The following is a 19,283-nucleotide window of genomic DNA, read 5'->3' as shown; positions in this document are numbered from 1 at the left end:
CCCTTGCCAAACTTTACCTGAAGTTTCAAGTAATATTTACCCCCATTACCAGCAACCTAGCATGACATACACTACTCACAAAAAGTTAGGGATATTCGGATTTCAGGTGAAATTTCAGGATGAACCTAAAATGCATTATAACCTTTACAGGTGAACTTAATGTGACCTTCTGTAAACTTTTGAATGCACATGTCCAACTGTTCAACGTTTCATTAATTTTTGCACAAGTTGCTGTTCTCTAACAAGGAGTTTAACAGCAAAATTCACATCAGGTGTTTGATGCTCCAGTTTATCGAGGTCGTATCATTAGGGAATGGCTGCTGGAGACTGGGGTACCTCAAATGGAGTGGCCTGCACTTTCTCCAGACCTGAATCCCATAGAAAACCTATGGGATCAGCTGAGTCGCCATGTAGAGGCTCGGAGCTCTGTACCCCAGAACCTCAATGTCCTGAGGGCCGCCCTTCAAGAAGAGTGGGATGCCATGCCTCAGCAGATAATAAGTCGACTTGTGAACAGCATGAGACGTCGTTGTCAAGCTGTAATTGATGCTCAAGGGCACATGACAAGTTATTGACACTGACATTTTTTGTTGTGGTATATCCACCACTGTTGTTGGCTTTTGTTTCAAGAAATTGTTTGAGATGAGGAAATCACCAGTGTATGCTTCTACTTAAATGCCCTACTTTCATGATATAATGTCACTGTAGCGTGAACTTTTTATATTTTTCATAAATTTCACCCAAAAGCGAAATATCCCTAACTTTTTGTGAGTAGTGTATGTGGTAACAGTGGATTCCTTAGGTCATCTAGTTTCAGATGATACCAGTATCTTTACTCTAAAACTGGGACCACAACAAAAGAGTTCATATCGGTGCATATTGGTCAATAAATGCCAATAACGATATATCTGTGGTCGGCCAATATTGGCTGATAATACCACACTTCTCAGGACTGTGGCTGACTGGCTGTGTTTTGTTAATTGTGTCATTTTCTGTAAACTTTGCCACCTGTAATGTAGAAAATCCCAAGAGATTGGCTCTCTCTGATGTGTTCAAAGGTGTGACTTGTTTCAGCAGTTGTTAGTCATGTTGTTAAGGACTGAAAATGAAAATTTACAGGTATTGATACTGTTTGAGACTGTTGATATATATATTTTTAAATTTTATTATTTTTTTAAACAATTGTTGCTGTGCTGATAGTAGTCCCCTGTGATATCAGTGGATGAACTCTTGGCTTGTTAACTACAAGACAAAAATATGACATCAAACAAACAACAGTACAAGAAACAGTACACAGTACTCAGTCCAAGGTTACATTATGTTACTATGTTTTAAGCTGGGATTTTACTTTCGGTATATGGCATTCACTTTCTAGAGGGTTGAGCTTTGTGTAAAATATGTCAGTGTAGCTAATAAAGAGGGCGTCATCAAAAATGGTGAGTTGTGGTGTGCTTTACATGATTGTGCTATGTTTTATTCAATGTTTTTTTTTTTCCCCCTCAGATCAGTCTCGATGGAGCCGTCTTGTTGATCTGACTCTGGTTCGCTGTCATGCCATCAAGCTGGACTCATTCTCCCAGTTCATAGAATTACTGCCCAGTCTGGAATTTATCTGTCTGGACCAGATGTTTAGAGAACCACCCAAGGTACACACACTTTAATAAACATGCAAACAGGGGCCAAACTCTGTACATGCATGATGCTCAGAAAAGGTGTGAATTTCGTCTGCATGCTTAGCCGAGGCTAAAGCAAGGACATTTTTTACTCTACTTGTTCCAAGGGTTCAAAAGGGGAGTAGGAGAGAGCATTTAGTAAAGTGGAAAGATCTCATGATGGAGCCAGTGGTCTAGATGTTGGCTATTTATGGCTTGTACCCTTCATGAATCAACACACTCAAGGGTGTTGTCCCACAGAACACTGAAAAGGAATGGCTTGTGACTCTGAATATCAGTATGCGATCAAACATGTGGCACATATGCTGATATAGTGTCTTGGTTTAAGAGGCTCTGGTGCGCTACACAGTGTCAATAACACTGTGAGCAAGTCTCACTGTATTCAGGTTGAACCACTCGGGCCAAGACCAGAGAGCTTGCATCTCTGGGTGGGGGTGGAATATTTCCCCCTATGCCTGAACCAGTAGGCCCGTTTCCACCAGAATGTTCCTGGTAGTATTTGGGGGACAGGGGCTACTACAGGAACGTCCTCTCGCTCGGCCCTCTCAACTGCCGTGTCTCCACTGAGAGGGCCGAGTAGGAGGAAGGTTCCTGTAAAGTTACCTGGCGGTTGCGCGACCATGACCGGGGCATCAAAATGCGTGTTGTTAAAAAAACCTGTTGTTAGCGTTAGCTAACGTTAGCGCCCCTAAAAATGCCGGCTAAAAGTGTGTTGTTAGCGTTAGCTAACGTCCGCTAAAGCTAACGTTAGTGCCCCTAAAATGCCGGCTAAAAAGTGTGTTTTTAACGTTAGCTAGCACGTTAGCGTTAGCTTGGTAGTGTTGGCTGTGTTGCTAGGGACGCCTTTTCGGGGCCGCTCAGAGTCCTTACCCTGAGGCAGGGCCCTTTTTTAGCCCCTGTAAAGGTTCCTGAACTCTCTCCTTCGGGGTAGTTCCGGCGGTGGAGACAACGGCCACGGCCCCGTAAAATTACCCCGAAGTTCCGGCGGTGGAAACGGGCCTAGTAGCTCTTTGCGTTGTGGTAATGGCCACTCCCGAAAGGGAGTTGACAAATGTGTGCGAGCCAGTGTTTCCCTATAAACCTCCTTCCCACAATCTGGCCAGAGTTGCAGGAGAGGGAGCTACTGGGGAAAACGCATAAAGGAGGGTCTTTGGCCTCTCGTGTACCAGTGGTGGATGTACTGATTGAGTAAAGTTATTCAAAACAAACTGCTGTTTTTCCAGCTTCACTCACTAAAGTGTAACAGCTGTGTAAATACCAACTTAACCCTCCTGTTATGTTCAAATTTCCTAACAACTTTTATGTTTGACCCCAGCAGTTTATACCTCCACAAAAATTATTATAATTAAAATTGTTACCAAAGTTTGTGTGTCAGGTACTTTATGTTTCTTTGTTGACTACCTAAATAGCCCTTTAAATAAAACATAACTCCCCTCCCACCCCCACTTATACATCCAGTATTCCTATTACGCGACTATGGAAACATATGCAAATCAGCATAAAATCTCACTGATTGACCTAAAATTGGAAAGAAATATCTTTTTGGTGTTTTAATGGCTTTATATTATTTCTAAGTACAGATTTTTGTTATTTATAACCGATGCGTACAAATTGTTTACAGGACATTGAAAACATATCATCATGTGAATTTCATGTTTACCCGATAGTACCCATTAAATTGGGAAAAGTCATTAAATATGAAGCAAAAAAAAAAAAAAATGATGTTAATCATTTATTTAGAGATGTTAAACATTCTTTGGGGTCAAATTGACTCCAAACATAATAGGAGGGTTAAAAGTACAGAATATATGGGTAGTCAGCAATAGAGTTGTATCACATTATCATTTTATCCTTGTACTAACAAATTGTACTTACACACCATTGCATTAGAACTCCAGTTTGCGATTCTTAAAACTAAACTGGTCCCTTATTCAATTAAGAAGAAAGGTCCATCGAATAACTTTCCAATGAGAAGATAAACAGAAAACCTCACACATAAGGATGCCCCCTCTGCAGAGTTGAACGATACATCTTCATGCCCTTGTGGTTTACTCTCAACATCATTGATATGTCAGGAGCAAGTCGGTGAAGTCGGTGAAGAACTGCAGATGGGTTCCATCAGGGAGACTCAGTTTGGCTTTCCTTGCACCCTCAAGGATAGTGTAGATGTCCGAAAATCATTGTCCATGGTGTTAAAATGTTGTTGAAAAAAATCTGATAGGCTCCATCGAGTTCCAATGTGCTATGGGTGCTTTTGAGAGATGGGATCCACTTAGGCAGCATTTTTTGAAGGTAACCTCTCAGATTGTCGGACACATTGTTTCCTCTGTATCTGTCTTGCAACTCGTAGTCACTTCCGCGAGACAGGAGCCAGCGTCTTATTCATTCATTCTAAGACTGTGCTTAATTTTTTAACTAGCTGTCATATGCTTCTTTTTGGGTTTTCAAGTAAATCTACAATGCATTCAGAAAGTATTCAGACCTCCTTCACTTGTTATATCACTTTATGTTACAGCCTGATGCTACAATCTTTTAAATTAATTTTTTTCTCTCATTAATCTGCACTCAGTACCCTAAAATGATGAAGTGAAAACAGAATTTTAGAATTTTTTGCCAATTTATTAAAAGGAAAAACTGAAAATTCACATTGGCGTATTCAGATCCTTTGCAACAACACTTGAAATTTAGCTCGGGTGCCTCCCATTTCTCTTGATTGTTGCTGAGATGTTTCTACACCTTGAATAGAGTCCATCTGTGGTAAATTAAATTGATTGGGCATGATTTGGAAAGGCACACACCTTTCTATAGAAGGCCTCACAGCTGATAATGCATATCAGAGCAAAAACCAAATCTTGAGGTTAGGGCTGCACAATTAATCGAATTTTAATCGTTATCACGATTTTGGCTGCCACGATTAAATGAGCCTGATCATCGGTGATATTTACATTTAAAATGCGGGCTCTGCTGCATATCTAATCAAGCACTTTCTCAGCCAGTAGTCAGCCAACCACCAGGGGGCGAACGCATGGTTAGGGCTTCATTAAGCTGCGTAAATAACAAGTGAGCGCACCCTGCAGCGGAAGCCTCAAGTTACTCAGTGGCCTGATGAGAGCGAGTCATGTCGGGAGAAGAAGGTAGGCTATGGCAGTTCCTGCAACAAGTTCCCCGTCAGAAAGGCTACTCAGGGCCTGCTCACATAGGGCCATGTGCTGCGTATTGTACTACAACAAAAATGTACGGTGGCCGAGAACCACCATCGCTGCCAATAAAAAAAAAAACGCTGCAAATAAAAAAAAGAAAACACTGCAAATAAAAAAAGAAAAACGCTGCGTTGCAAATAAAAAAAGCAACGATGCAAACAAAAAAGCCAAAACGGAAGTGAATTACCTGGGACTATTATTGCCGATGCACAGGTGTTTTTTTATTTGAGAGAAGAAGACGACGACGAAGAAGACGACACAAAACAAGAAGAAAAACGAACGAAGTTAAAAGTTACTGTTTAAACAGAAGTTGTACTGCATTAACTGCAGTAGCCATGTGTTTTCTATTTTTCATGGCAGATTTTTTATATTTGTTATATTTAAGCAATAAGCCCCTAAAAGCTGTGGGTTACAGTGATTTTACAACGACCGTGGGGCGTTCTAAGGCACAGCACGCACTGTAAAATCAGTGTAACTCAGCTTCAAGGGGCTTATTGCTTTTATGAAACGGTTACCCTACATATAGCCCATAAAATAAGCACACAATAAAAAAATCAATAATTTATTGGTAATAATGCAACAATAAAAGTGAGAACTATTCATTCTTCCACCAAGCAAGATAGAGTGACAGAATGGTTGCCAAGCAACACAGATGCTTTGTTTAAAAGTAGTGCAGTAAAAATAAAGATGCTTTCCCTAACATGATGAATAATCGTGATTACAATATTGATCAAAATAATCATGATTATCATTTTGGTCATAATTGTGCAGCCCTCCTTGAGGTCAAAGGAACTGCCTGCAGAGCTCAGAGACAGGATTGTTGCAAGGCACAGATCTGGGGAAGGCTACAAAACAATTTCTGCTGCACTGAAGGTTCCCAAGAACTCAGTGTCCTCCGTAATTCTCAAATGGAAGAAGTTTGGCACAACCAGGACTCTTCCAAGAGCTGGTCGCCCAGCCAAACTGAGCAAACGCGGGAGAAGGGCCTTAGTAAAAAGGTTAGCAAGAACCCGTTGGTCACTCCAGAGATCCTGTGTGGAGATGGGACAAAGTTCCAGAAGGACAACTATTACTGCGGCCCTCCACTGACCTGGGCTTCATGGCGGAGTGGCTAGACAGACGCCTCTCCTCAGTGCAAAACAAATGAAAGCCTGCTTGGAGTTTGCAAAAAAGCACGTGAAGGACTGTGTTTGGCCTCAATTCCAAACGTTATATCTGGAGGAAACCAGGCACCGCTCATCACCTGTCTAATACCATCCCAACAGTGAAGCATGGTCATGGCAGCATCATGCTGTGGGAGTGTTTTTCAGCAGCAGGGACTGGGAGACTGGTCAGGGTTTAGGGAATACTCAATGTAGTAAAGTACCAAGATGTGGCCCAGTGAGAGCCCTGACTTGAACCCTATAAAACATCTCTGGAGAGACCTGAAAATGGCTGTCCAGCGACGGTCCCCATCCAACCTGACCGAGCTTGAGAACATTTGCAAAGAATAATGACAGAAAATCCCTCAGTCCAGATGTGCAAAGCTTGTTGCTTCATACCAAAAAAGACTTGAGGCTGTAATTGCTGCCAAAGGTGCTTTAACTAAGTACTGAGTGAACAGTCAATGTGATATTTCAGTTTTTTTCTTTTTAATAAATTTACAAAAAATTCTACAATTCTGTTTTCACTTTGTCATTATGGGCTACTGAGTGTAGATTAATGGGTGAAAAAATGGATTTAAATCATTGTAGCATCAGGCTGCAACATAACAAAAGTGAAAAAATGAAGGGGTTTGAGTATTTTCTGAATGCACTGTATAAGCATGTTGGCTACTGTTTCTTATGGAAATTCCATCTGCGTCGCCATTGTTTGCTTGATTACCATATCTGTTTCCTTAGTTGAATCGTTAGCTTGGTGAAATTTGCAGGAATTTTACTTCTTCAGTGAAATCTTTCTGACTCAGGGTGTTTTCACACATATTTGGGTCGACCCAGTGACATATTTGGGTCGACCCAATATACAATGTATCAATTTTCAACTGGAGCGGCTCGGTTTCATATGCTTTTTATCGCCGTACCAAGTCCATCGCTCTACAGATTGGAGCGTCATGTATCCATGGCAACCAGACGAAAATGACACGTGTAGCACCATTCCATCCGGAACCAGCCGGTACCGTGCATACCCGGTCAGGTCTGCCAGATCTGACAGGTGAGCAGCCTGATGCCGGCCGGTGCCGCGGCCTGATGCCGGCCGGTGCCTTGGCCGGCTCGCCTGATGCCGACTGATGGTGCCCCGGTGCCGCGGCCGACTGGTGCCGCGGGGGCGCGGGGAGGGGGTGGGTTGTGGAGGAGGGTGTGGGGTTGGAGTAGTAACATGAAAGGGCGCAAGCCAGTAATTTCGCCTAGGGCGGCAACATAGGCAGAACCGCCACTGCCTAACGTTACTGCTTTTGGCAATCTATAGCCTATATTTTGTCTCATTTAGTGTCGGGAAGTTATAACGTTTGAGTTTGAAAACGAGGCACGGCTGCGTGTGGAGAACAATGTTTTCTTGCACTGGAGACGGCGAATGTGAATGGTTGTAATATAACAATGTTGTCCTCTACCCCAGCCCAGCTAACTACGGGAGCCTAAGTAGCCCCAACTTGTGGAGTACACCAGGCTTGGGCCGACCCCGGGTTTGCTGCGCATTCACACCACTAGGTTGGTGCGCCGCACCGCACTAAAGGGGTTGGTGCGCCGCTCTAAGACCACCCCTTCCAGCTGCTCTCGGTACGGCTGTTTAGGTCGACCTCGGGTGCGGCTAGTTGTGTTCTCACTACCACTAAACACTGTATGTGTGAAAACACCCTCAAACTTGTGTTAATACTGTCTAAAAGTTAGGGTTGGGTACCGAGAACCGGTTCCTATTTGGAACCGGTTCCTAACGTCCGGTTCTGGAACTGTTAAGGAGATTTTTGAATTTCGATTCTTTTTTCGGTTCCGAGTGCCCGCACTAGTTTGTTTTCGGGGCGTGTATTACTCCGCTCGGCGTCCTCCGCGCCTCCGCTAGCAAGAACATCACTTGTCCGAACATGGACCGCAAAAAACATCCGAAAGTCTGGCTTCATTTTAATTTGAAAGAGGACGGAGTAGCACAGTGCAACATCTGCGAAAAAACAATTTCTGCCAATGGAGGATGCACGACAAACATGACAAAACACCTTCGCCTGCATGGTGTAACACTAATCGAGTATACTGTGTTTAACTCGTTGCGTCGCTCTCCTGCTCCCGTTGCTTCCTCCACTTCGGACAGTCAACCTTCATCATCAGCCAGCAACTCCTCGTTGCAAACAGAATCAGGTACATGGAAATTATGGTTGTCTTATTCTTGTCTTATTATGTGGTGAAAAGGCTGCATCCCCTTTCAGAAGTAGACTTGGCGTGGCGACTTTTTTCACGAACATGGCATGTCCTTTCGACAACGATCCCGTGGATGAAGGTGCAGTGTTACTGCGCAGAGAATTAAATATTCGTCGGGAGATGGTTATAAGACGCGCATAGATGTTTTACCTGTTTGAACAATATTTTTATATTTCATCTTAAGCTGCTGCCAAGTGCGTTTCTCCCCCGCGGGATTGTACCTAAATGAAATAAATTAATAGGCTACCATTCAAGCAGTTTTCCCCCTGTAATATTATTGTGATTGCAACGGACTCCATTTAAACTTACGTATTGACCCGAGCAGGAATGTTCTCTCCCAGGCCGTCTCCCTCTCCTTTGCCGCTGCAGCGGTGTTGCATTTTTTATTATTATTATTATTTTGAACATGTTCAAACTCGCTGTATGAATGCCTTAAGCTTTCCAATTCAACTGGGGTGAAAAACGCAGCCCGACGCTTCCCCGTTGCCATGGTGACTCGTCAAATCGGGGCTACATTGACGCTGTCTTTTTACAGCTGTGGGTCACGCGCTTACCTCCAGGTGAAACTACTCCGAGTTGATCAAACTGACTCAAATCAGCTGTTCTGGAACCCAAAACTCAGAGTTTCCTGTCTCAGAGTAGATCCACTCAGAGTTCAGGGTAAGACTTGGAGTTTGTTGAACCTGCTTCATGAAACGGACCCCTGGTAGCTACTTGTTATCTACACAGTAACAGTTCAGATTTAACTGCTGACAGATTTGTCTTTGGCAAAGTGCTCATTTCATTTGAAAACATCACTATATATGGACACATGTTAAAGTGTTTTTGTGTATTTGTTGCACATTGCTCTTATGCTCTGTTCAAAAAATTTACTAGAGATATCTTATGTCTTAAGAAAATGGCAAATACTTGACATCAATATGTGCACTTTTATATTGTGTAATTAGACCGATTTATGTAATGTTTTACCAATGTTTACACCTGCAAATGTACATTGTGTAGCTTTTTCAAATGAAAAAATTCTCCTGATAAATAGGCTGTGACCTGTTGACCTCTATCTCAAACAATCGGAATCGAGAATCGTTTAGAACAGGAATCGATAGTGAGAATCGGAATCGGACTCGGAATCGTTAAAATCCAAACGATACCCAACCCTACTAAAAGTCCCAATGAATGCAAAATAGGAGGGTTTAAAGTCAGTGCTCAGTGCTGTGCCGCCATCTTGCTTTTTGCTTCACCAGAAGTTCTTACTACAAATATTACATCCATGTCTGGACAGAAATGGATGTAAACTGCAACTAGCCAGGTTCAAAGAGGCATACATCTGCGAGTCGGTAATTCTACTTTTGATTTAGTTAAGTTTAGTTTTGTTTTTAATGAGCCAAAAACATTTAGTTTTTTTCTTTTTTTTTTATTTATTACATTTTATTTTTTTTGTAAATTGATGGTTATAACACAGCAAAGTGCCAAAGAAGTGGTAGGTTGGTTAATAGTTATCAGTCTGACACATTTAGATGTAGTGTTAATTAATCTAATTGTATGAATGTGTGTCTGTGTCAGAGGTATTATAGTTTTATATTTTTCATTACTTTGGATTATTATTATTATTATTTATTTATTTTTATTTTTATTTTTATTTTTTGAAATTTTTTCCATTCAGTTTAGTTTCAGTTAGTTTCCAGACTAGGTTTGCACTAGGTTTCAGTTTAGTTTTTATAGTTTAAACATGTATTTTTTGTTTGTTTATTGTAGTATTAGTTTGAGTTAGATTTTTACTATAATTTGAACATCAGCACCAAAGCCTCCTCTTGCTTGTTGTGCTCACACATTTGACCAAACAGTCAAACCAAATGCATTTTCAGTAGATTTTTATTTTGTTTTAGATGTTTTGTAAGTGCACCATTATCTATCGTTGAGTTTCTTTCTAAAGCCTAGCTTTTATTTTCATTTTAGATAGCTGTTTTTTCACGACTAGTTTTAGTTTTTACTTTTGTTTTCGGTAACTTGGTGTGTGTGTGTGTGTGTGTGTGTGTGTGAGAGAGAGAGAGTGTGTGTATGTTTGTGTGTGTGTGTGTGTGTGTGTGTGTGTGTGTGTGTGTGTGTGTGTGTGTGTGTGTGTGTGTGTTAGGGCTGTGCCAGAGTGGGTCTCAGTGCAGGAACTGGCATTGGAGTGTCTTCAGCCCTAGTCAGCAACCAGAACTCTAACAATGACAATGACAACAACAACAACCACCACAACAATAACGGTGCCAACTTACCTCCCCCTCCCCAACCTGTCAACAACATCAACAACCAAAGACGACAGCAGCAGCAGCAGCAGCCCGATGGCAAGTTGCATACAAACACAAGCAAACTTTCTCAGTCAGCAAAGTGATTGTCAAGTGTGCACCTATATATGTTAGAGGTAAGAGGAAAAGGGTGAGAGCAGTAGGCTTAATTCCAAAAAGTCAATAATTCAAATTACCAATAATAGACAGCTGGAGTGGACTGAGAAGTGTGAGTCATATTCATGTATGTATGCTTATTCATTTATTCATGTATGCTTGCATGCATGCATATACAAATAGGTCCATAAATATTTGGACAGTGACTCAATATTCATAATTTTGCCCTCACACACCACCACAATGGATTTGAAATGGACTAATCAAGATGTGATTGAAGTTTAGACTTTCAGCTTTAATTTATGGGGTTGAAAAAAAATATGGCATTAACCATTTAGGAATTACAGCCAGTTTTATACATTGTCATTCTATTTTCAGAGGCTCAAACGTAATTGGACAAATAATACAAAACATACATAACTGTATTTACATATGGAGGTTGAGCTCTCAACCCTCTAGTGGTCAGAAATCGCTCACTGTAGCTTTAGTTATCTTTTTTTTTTTTTTTACATAAAATATAGTAAAATTGTTGAAAATTTGTCAGTAGTAATGGTTACAAGAAAACATGATTTTCTCCTTTGATCAGTAATAATGATCAACATTTAGTATTTCATCGACCCTCAAAGTTTATCCCAAAAAAATGATCATTTCCACATTTCTGCCATTGCTGCTCATCTAAGTTACCAGTAATGCCCAGACATTTGAATGTGTGTGAAGGATCAGTTAATCATTAATGAGCTTTCATTCATTGTTGTTCATTGTTGGTTTGTTTCCCCCTTTGGTGCAATTTTAGATCCCCAACTTAATTACATCAAATTAAAAATTAGTATTAACTGGTTGCAGATGCCACTATCAGTGGAACTGATTTAGAGTCTGAAAGATTCTGTATCCTTTCCACAGAGCCAGCTGAGGTCAATGGAGTAGAGGAAGAGGAGGAGGAGGTAGTCTTGGAAGAAGAGAACATGGAGGTTGAACCACAAATGGAGCTAGAAGGAAGAGAGGAGGTGACAATGGAAGAGCTTGACATTGCCTCAGGAGCTAGTCATCCTACTGAAACACCACCTCCTGATGAGGAACAGGCAGGTCTGGAGCTGCTCTTATTTTGAGTACTGATTATAGGCCATAGGTTTGCTTAAAGGGATACTCCACCCATAATGCATAATTTTTGCATCAAGTACTCACTGTGTACTGCCTTAAGTACAAGAGGAAGTTATTACTCTTAAGCGTTCATGGTAAACTCATATTCCAAAAGCGCTAGCCATCACTGATCCAAGGGAAAAAAATGTTTCCATAATTTTACAGTTTTACAACAGCAGTAAACATGCTATCAGAGATTGGGTGAAATATTGATCTTATTTATGTTAATACAGCCAGGTAAGGATATGGCAAGGTTGGTCCATCTACTAAATGCATTTGTCACTGATGATAGGATTGGGTCATGGTTCCCTGAAAAAAGGTTATCCATTTCTGGTGTAATTTTTATTTCCAAGTATGTAAAACACATTCTGAACAGTGGGACACATTAGTGGCTTGTTTCCCTGAGCTTCACTAAGGTGAGAAACATTTGTGGTTTATGACCTTTTAGCAAGAGAGATTCCCAAATGATTCCAAATATTTGCTACCAGAGAGCCACATCCAGGAATAGAATAGCCACATCTGGGCTTCCCTTTTCTATATGTTTCTCTTCTTATATTATAGAAAGACAGAGTCAAACCAAGAAGCAAATCTGATGAAGATGCAATCTTGTCAAAACCATTGGTCCTTGCAACAAATTAAGAAATTAAGAACATTTATCACTGTGTGAAGGAAAATTAGTGTTTTATGTATTTTAAGCTTGTTGAAAAAATATTCACAAATGTTTAAAGTTTGTCCTGTGCAATATTTTAATGTGTCAGATGAATTTCTATTAATGTGTCTGTGTGAAGGTGTAGAAAAGATTTGATCAAATGGTTTTCCCACATGCAAGAAAAGATTGTAAGTTGAACAGTGTTTTGTAAAAAAGTAGAAACAATGTGCAAGGATTAATTCAGTCTGAGTGCACACAAGATATTTTTACACACGTTCACACCTGGAAGCTTCTGAGTCTAAGCACCATCTCCAGTGGCACAGTTGGGGGTAAAGTGTCTTGCTCAAGGATGCGATAATAATTATTGATTTGTCCTTTCCACTGCCAGGTCCGAGTGGTGTAGTCCAGCATTGTGGGTCAGCGGGCACCATGGTTGCTAAGCCCCCACTTGTCATCTCAGACTCAGACAGTGAGGAGGACGAAGGCATTCTTACAAGGCAAACACCTACTTCCTGTTCTCCGCAGCCAGCTTCTCATATAGCAGGAGACAGGGCAAGTCAGACAATACCCAGCAGCAGTGAGTTTGACTAAGTTGTTATACCTTTTGGGAACTTATAAGGGGTGGAGTGGGGGAGGTCATCTTAGGTTTGTTAGATTTGATATAGGTAAGGTATGTAGGTATACACTGATTCGGCGAAATAACCGGAAGTAGAGCGGCCGCCATTACTGCGGTGTGCGGTGTCCGGTGTGTCCTTTCAGTATTATTCTGTGGTCGTCCAAAAAGCAGTGTAGTATTTGGCCGACCCATCCAGAGCTCAGGTAATTCTGACCCTCAATCAATGACCTGTAGTTCTTGTTTTGCTGGTCATCGCTGGCCAGCCGATGAATAAAATACTCCTGAATATCTAAAAATGGAACAGAAACGTGTTTTTTTCTTAATCATGTCATAGCCTGGCCATATTGATTAAACACCACTGTTATGCACAGAAATTGCTTCTCGCCGAGATCCACCCGTTTATGCAAATGAATGTGAATTTCACACATGCAACTGTGTGTGGCTGAAAAGGCAGGGGATATAAATCTTGGCAGATCTTAGCTGTGCTGTATATCGCATCCATCTCCGACGTTTGCTGGTGAGTCTAAAAATATCTTTAAGCAAGTTTTAACTTAGTTCAAGCGGCGCCATCCGCACATTTTATTCTATCAACTTTGACTTGGTTGAGCTCATGTTACATCCATTCAGTTCTCAGTTGTTGTGTGTAGATCTTGGCAGGCATGCATTTCTCGGCATAACACTGTTAGCCCACGAAACTAATATTTAATCCCTACATTATTTTTTAATCACGAAGGCTTGTACACAATGATTAAATGCCTGTTAGCTGGCGAAGATCAGTATAAACGTAGCCTAGCCAGTGTTTACAGTCACACATTTCCCTCTACTTCAGTATTTCACACTGAAATACTTCATAGTTTTCATCTTATTAATTCCCAAATTAATATTGGTATTAATTTACTTGACTTTACTCATGCTGTCAGTGATGCTCTCAGTCATTATTTATTGGCATACCGGTCTTAATTGATAGCATGACAGTTTTATGACATCGCACACCGCAGCAATGGCGCCGCCACAAGATGGCGGCATACACAAACCGCTCACCCGAAACGGTGTGTAGGTATTTTTAAATTTGACTAGTTTAACCTCACTCACCCACTTGTTTCAGAATTATTTGGGCATTTCCAGATTAACTTTTCTCACCTATGTGGTCCTCCAGGGTGTCTTTATGTAACATATTTCCTGATGAACTATGAAAACTTACCCTGCATTCATGTGGTGTCAAATTTGATGGGTATAGGTGTTTCTCCAAACATGAGCTTCCCTAAAAACATGATGCGGGAAATTTGGGGGGGTTTCTAAAATATGTATTGACAATATGCAGTTTTTTTTTTTTTTTTTTTTTTTTTTTACTTTAACAAAAAATCTGTAAGCGGCAGCCTTTCTTACAGTTTATGCCCTGGCGCAGTTAAGCACTTTCTGTCTAACCGTCTAAACCCAGACATAAGTCACCATAGGAATACTACAGAAATATTGCAGGTGACGCTGTGAATGTCTGTATTGCAGTCACTACAGGAATACCACGGAAATATTACAGGTTGATTTATCTACCTAAACAGAGAACCTTCTCAATCCCTCTCAATAATCTGAACCTGAGCGTGATTGGGTCGGGCCTGTAACAGATGTGAAATACGTCTTCAGTAACTCATGTTGCATTAAAATGAGGCTGGAGTGTGCAAGAATGTCTCGTTTTGTTAAATAAATGCTGCGTATTAAATGCCATTTTATTTATTTATGTATTTGTTTGTTTGTTTTTTGATGGAAGGTGGATTAGCAAAGTAAGAATTTTATTGTATGGTGTAACTGCCTGTTTTACTGTGTGTATGACAATCACAATCCCTCTCTCCCTCTTTCCCTCTGAAATGATACATGTGTATCCGCATAGAGACAGCAGGAAAGTGAGTCAGAGAGTGAGAGAAAAAGAGAGAGTTTCATATGCACAGTAAAACAAACAGTTACACCACACAATGAAATTCTTACTTTGGTAGTCCTTCCATGTAAAAAAATAATAAAATGGCTTTTAACAGGCAACAGGCATTTAACAAAAGGAGACATCCCTGCTCACTCCAGCCTCATCTGACGTATGACGTGTTTCACATCTGGAAGTTATTACAGGCTTGAACCAGTCATGTCGCTTCAGGCTCAGATTATTTAATCAGCCTGAACCTGACATTGGACTTGAATGTTTGAATGTGCAGGTGGGTGGGGACTGTTCTACTGTTGTGGCTGTGATGTGTGTCAGAAATTACAGACGAGGTTTACAAAATAAATAAATAAATAAATCAGCCTAGAGGATGGTTAAATGAGCGTCAGGTACACAGTCTGTGTTTTTGTTCATTACTCAGCTGCTTTACAGCAGACATGCACTTCAGTTTGCATTTGGTCCATCAGCTGGAGGAGAAATGTTGGCTGCATACATTTTTGTGGTTTGTGATGGTAAAATACTCTCTGCAAATGTTAATTTCCCAATTTTTCTGCAGTTCCCTATCTTTGGGAAATGTATGGAAGCTGAGTTGAACTTGGCTGAAGCTTATACACTGTGGGACACAGCAATGATAGGGTGTGCGGCTTGCGTCTTTGAAACATAACTGTTTCATAGGCTTTGAGCTCATGAAGGCGAAAAAAAAACAATGAAAAATCTACATCACATTACGACTGAGATATAGCTTATAGTGAGCCACAATGGTCACCTAACCGGCTTGCTATAGATAGTGGGTGGCAGTGGAAGTTGATATGACAGCTGAGATTTGACTGGAAATGCATAGGAGCCTTCTGTGCATAGAGCCTGTTGGACAGCTTTAACAATAGTACTCAAACTAGCCATAGCATAGCTAGTGAGCAATCTTCAGCTATTTCAGAGGATAATCTTCCACAGGAAAATACCTCAGCAAAATGAGTGCTGTATCACTTTAATTATCAAGGAAAATCCATTTCTCTTAAATTTGTCCTTGTGGTTCATTTGTTTGGCCTTACTGAATTAAATTTATTTCTCTACTCTGCTCAGACATGTTGGAAGGAACACTCACATCACAAGTCAGGGAATTAGTGCTGCATCTAGAATTCCAAATTATCCCAAAAACCTGTATACCCATAAATCTGTCATCACATAATAGTCCGGGAGCCGGGGGGGTGGACCTTGTTGCGTCGGTAAAAGTTTTTTTCTCAGCTGATTCTTGTAGCTTGGGGTCTCCTCTTAAGAATTCAAGAGGGTGCCGAGTGATATCCCTTGAGCATTTTTAGTTATTAACCCCTTAATGCCCGAAACACTAAAATCCCAGAAAAATAGAGATTTATGGTGTTTAACCCTCGCGGCGCCCCGGGTGGGTCAAAAAGACCCGGGAGCCGTAGGGGCTCCGGGGAGAGGCTTAAGCGAGGCCCAGCTGGCCGAGGGGGGCGGGGCTTCTCCCCGGAGTCGGCGGGACAGGAGCGGGGTGAGGGGGAGGCTGAGGGGGCGGAACAGGAGGAGGAACAGGAGGAGGAGGAGGAGGAGGAGGAGGAGGAGGAGGAGGAGGAGCTGCCCTCCAGGGACGGCAACACGACCTGGTCCCTGGACCCCCGCGTTCGAGCGGACCCGGGCAGGATCAGCCTGTCGGGGCCGAGGGGCCCCACCGCCCTGGCCCGGAGGCTGTGCGCGGACCCCGCGTCGGCGGTGCGCGCGTTCCTCACCCCGGCCATCCTCTCGTCCGTCCTGGCCCACACCAACAGGGAGGGTCGTCTCAGGGCCCGCGCTCGGAAGGCTCCTGACGAGGAGGAGGAGGAGGAGGAGGAGGAGGAGGAGGAGGAGGAGGAGAGCGGGGAAGGGGAAGGGGAAGCGGGAGGGGGAAGGGAAGGAGAAGGGAGCGAGACGAGCGAGAGCGGCGCGGAGGGAGAGGGAGAGGGAGAGGGAGAGGGAGAGGGAGAAGGAGACGAGGCGAGCGAGAGCGGGAGCGGGAGCGAGGGGGAAGACGACCTCGAGGGAGACGAGTGGAGGGACGCGGACGAGACGGAGCTGCTGGGCTACGTGGGCCTGCTGCTGCTCTCGGGGGTGTACAGGTCCAAAGGGGAGGCCTGCCGCAGCCTGTGGGACCGCGACTGCGGCAGGCCCCTGTTCAGGGCCGCCATGCCCCTCAAGAGGTTCTTCCGGCTGTCGGCCGCGCTGCGCTTCGACGACAGGGCCACCAGGAGGGAGAGAGCGGAGGCGGCCGGGGGAGACAGGCTCGCGGCCGTGAGGGAGCTGTGGGACGCGTGGACCGCCAGGCTGCCCCTGCTGTACGACCCGGGCCCCCACGTGACGGTGGACGAGCAGCTGGTGCCCTTCAGAGGTAGGAGCCGTCTCTCTGTTTCCCCTCTCGTCTTCTCTTCTCTTCTCTTCTCCTGTCCTCTCCTCTCCTCTCCTCTCCTCCTTCTCTCCGCCTCGAATGTTTCAAGCGTAAACGTCTCTAAGCCTCTCGGTCGTCGTAACTCTCTAGTCCTCCCCTCCCCTCCCGATTCGTCTCTCCCCTCCCTTTCTCTCCTCTCCTCTCCTCTCGTCTCGTCTCCTCTCTTCTCATCGCCCGTCTCGAGCGTAAACGTCTCTAAGCCTCTCGGTTCTAACTCTCCTCTCCTCCCCTCCCCTCTCCTCCCCTCTCAGGTCGCTGCTCCTTCAGGCAGTACATGCCCAGCAAGCCCGCCCGGTACGGCCTCAAGATCTGGGTGGCCTGCGACGCCAGGTCCAGCTACGCCTGCGCCATGAGCCTGTACGCGGGCAGGAGCGGGGAGGACCTGACGGGGCCCGGCCGCTGCTCCCTGGGCGAGCGCGTGGTCGCCGAGCTGACCGAGGGCATGCGGGGCCGCACCGTCACCTGCGACAACTTCTTCACCTCGCTGCCCCTGGCCCTGCGGCTGCTGAGGGAGCGGGACCTCAGGCTGGTGGGCACCGTGCGCAGGAACAGGCCCGAGCTGCCCGCCCGCCCCCTCGAGCTCAGGCTCAGGACCGCCTTCCTCGCCGCCCGGCGCAGGGGCGAGGCTCCCCCGGCCCGGCGCGGCCGGGGCAGGCCCCCCACCAAAGGAGGCATGGAGCCCTTCGCCTCCGCGTTCGCCTTCACCCGCGAGGCCACGCTGGTCTGCTACGCCGCCAAGAAGGACAGGAGCGTGCTCGTGCTCACCACCGCGCACGGGCCGCCCCGCGTGGACGAGGGAGCCCGCCAGCGCAAGCCGCTGGCCGTGCTGGCCTACAACGAGAACAAGGGCGGCGTGGACAACCTGGACAAACTGGTGGCCGCCTACAGCTGCCGGAGGGCCACCCGCCGCTGGCCCGTGGCCCTCTTCCACAACGTGCTGGACGTGTCCGCCTACAACGCCCTGGTGCTGTGGAGGGAGATGAGGCCCGGCTGGGCCTCGGGACGCCGCGACTCACGCAGGCTCTTCCTCGAGCGGGTCGGACGGGACATGGTGGCCCCGCTGCTCTGCCGCAGGGCCCGGCTGCCCAGGGCCCCCGCGGCCGCTCTCATGGTCAGGCAGGCCCGCGGGGAGGCCAGGGGGAGGGCCGCGCTGATGCCGCCCCGGGACCGCGCCTCCGGACCCGGGAACCGCACCCCCGCGGGGCGCAGGGTCAGGTGCGGGGCGTGCCCCCCGGGAGCCGACAGGAAGACCACCTCTCGCTGCGTGGCGTGCGGCCTGGGCCTGTGCAGGGATTGCTCCGTGCTGCGCTGCCCGGACTGCGACTCGGCTCTCCGCGGAGCCGCCGCGCCCGGGGGACCGCGAGGGTTAATTCAAAATACTTGATCTAGATGCATCAAATATGCTTTCTACAATGCTTATACATTACAGTGGATATGTACAATGTATTTGATTTTAGATTAGGGCATTTTTAGATATTAACCCCTTCATGCCCAAAACACCGAAATACCATAAAATTAAGATTTATGACATTTTATGCACAATAATCAAGTCAAATAAAATAAATCTGCTTTCTACAATGTTTATTTAGTGAAACTGGTCATGTACAGTATATTTAATTTTAGATGAATACATATTAACCCTTTCAGGCCTTCTATCTTCAGCATCCTGAACCAAAACATCCAATTAACATTTCCCAGAAAAATAGGGTTTACCACTTTTCCTGCTATTTTAACTGACATGCTAGCGGGGAATCAGGTATGTTTTCCAAACATTTCTACTGACTGGCTAGTAGGTGAGCTAAGCAGCAGGATGGTTTGTGGTTTCTTGTGTAAAAGTCAAATACATCAAATCTGCTATGTAATTTTTTTTTTTTTTTTATGTTTAT

At 44.4% G+C, this 19,283-nt stretch overlaps 1 protein-coding gene across 1 annotated transcript in view; it reads left to right on the top strand.

The window, feature by feature from the left end:
- fbxo38 (F-box protein 38) overlaps positions 1 to 19,283 on the top strand; it is a 119,125-nt gene that overhangs the window by 60,278 nt on the left and 39,564 nt on the right. Inside the window, exons 10-13 of the mRNA XM_030061678.1 lie at positions 1,504 to 1,646; positions 10,385 to 10,583; positions 11,541 to 11,723; positions 12,815 to 13,003. Of these exons, the coding sequence (XP_029917538.1) occupies positions 1,504 to 1,646; positions 10,385 to 10,583; positions 11,541 to 11,723; positions 12,815 to 13,003 (714 nt within the window). The remainder of the gene's footprint in view (positions 1 to 1,503; positions 1,647 to 10,384; positions 10,584 to 11,540; positions 11,724 to 12,814; positions 13,004 to 19,283) is intronic.

The sequence above is a fragment of the Myripristis murdjan genome, chromosome 10, assembly GCF_902150065.1.
Source record: "Myripristis murdjan chromosome 10, fMyrMur1.1, whole genome shotgun sequence".
Lineage (NCBI taxonomy): Eukaryota > Metazoa > Chordata > Actinopteri > Holocentriformes > Holocentridae > Myripristis > Myripristis murdjan.
The sequence above is the reverse complement of the archived record's forward strand: the minus strand, read 5'-3'. Positions and strand labels throughout refer to the sequence as shown.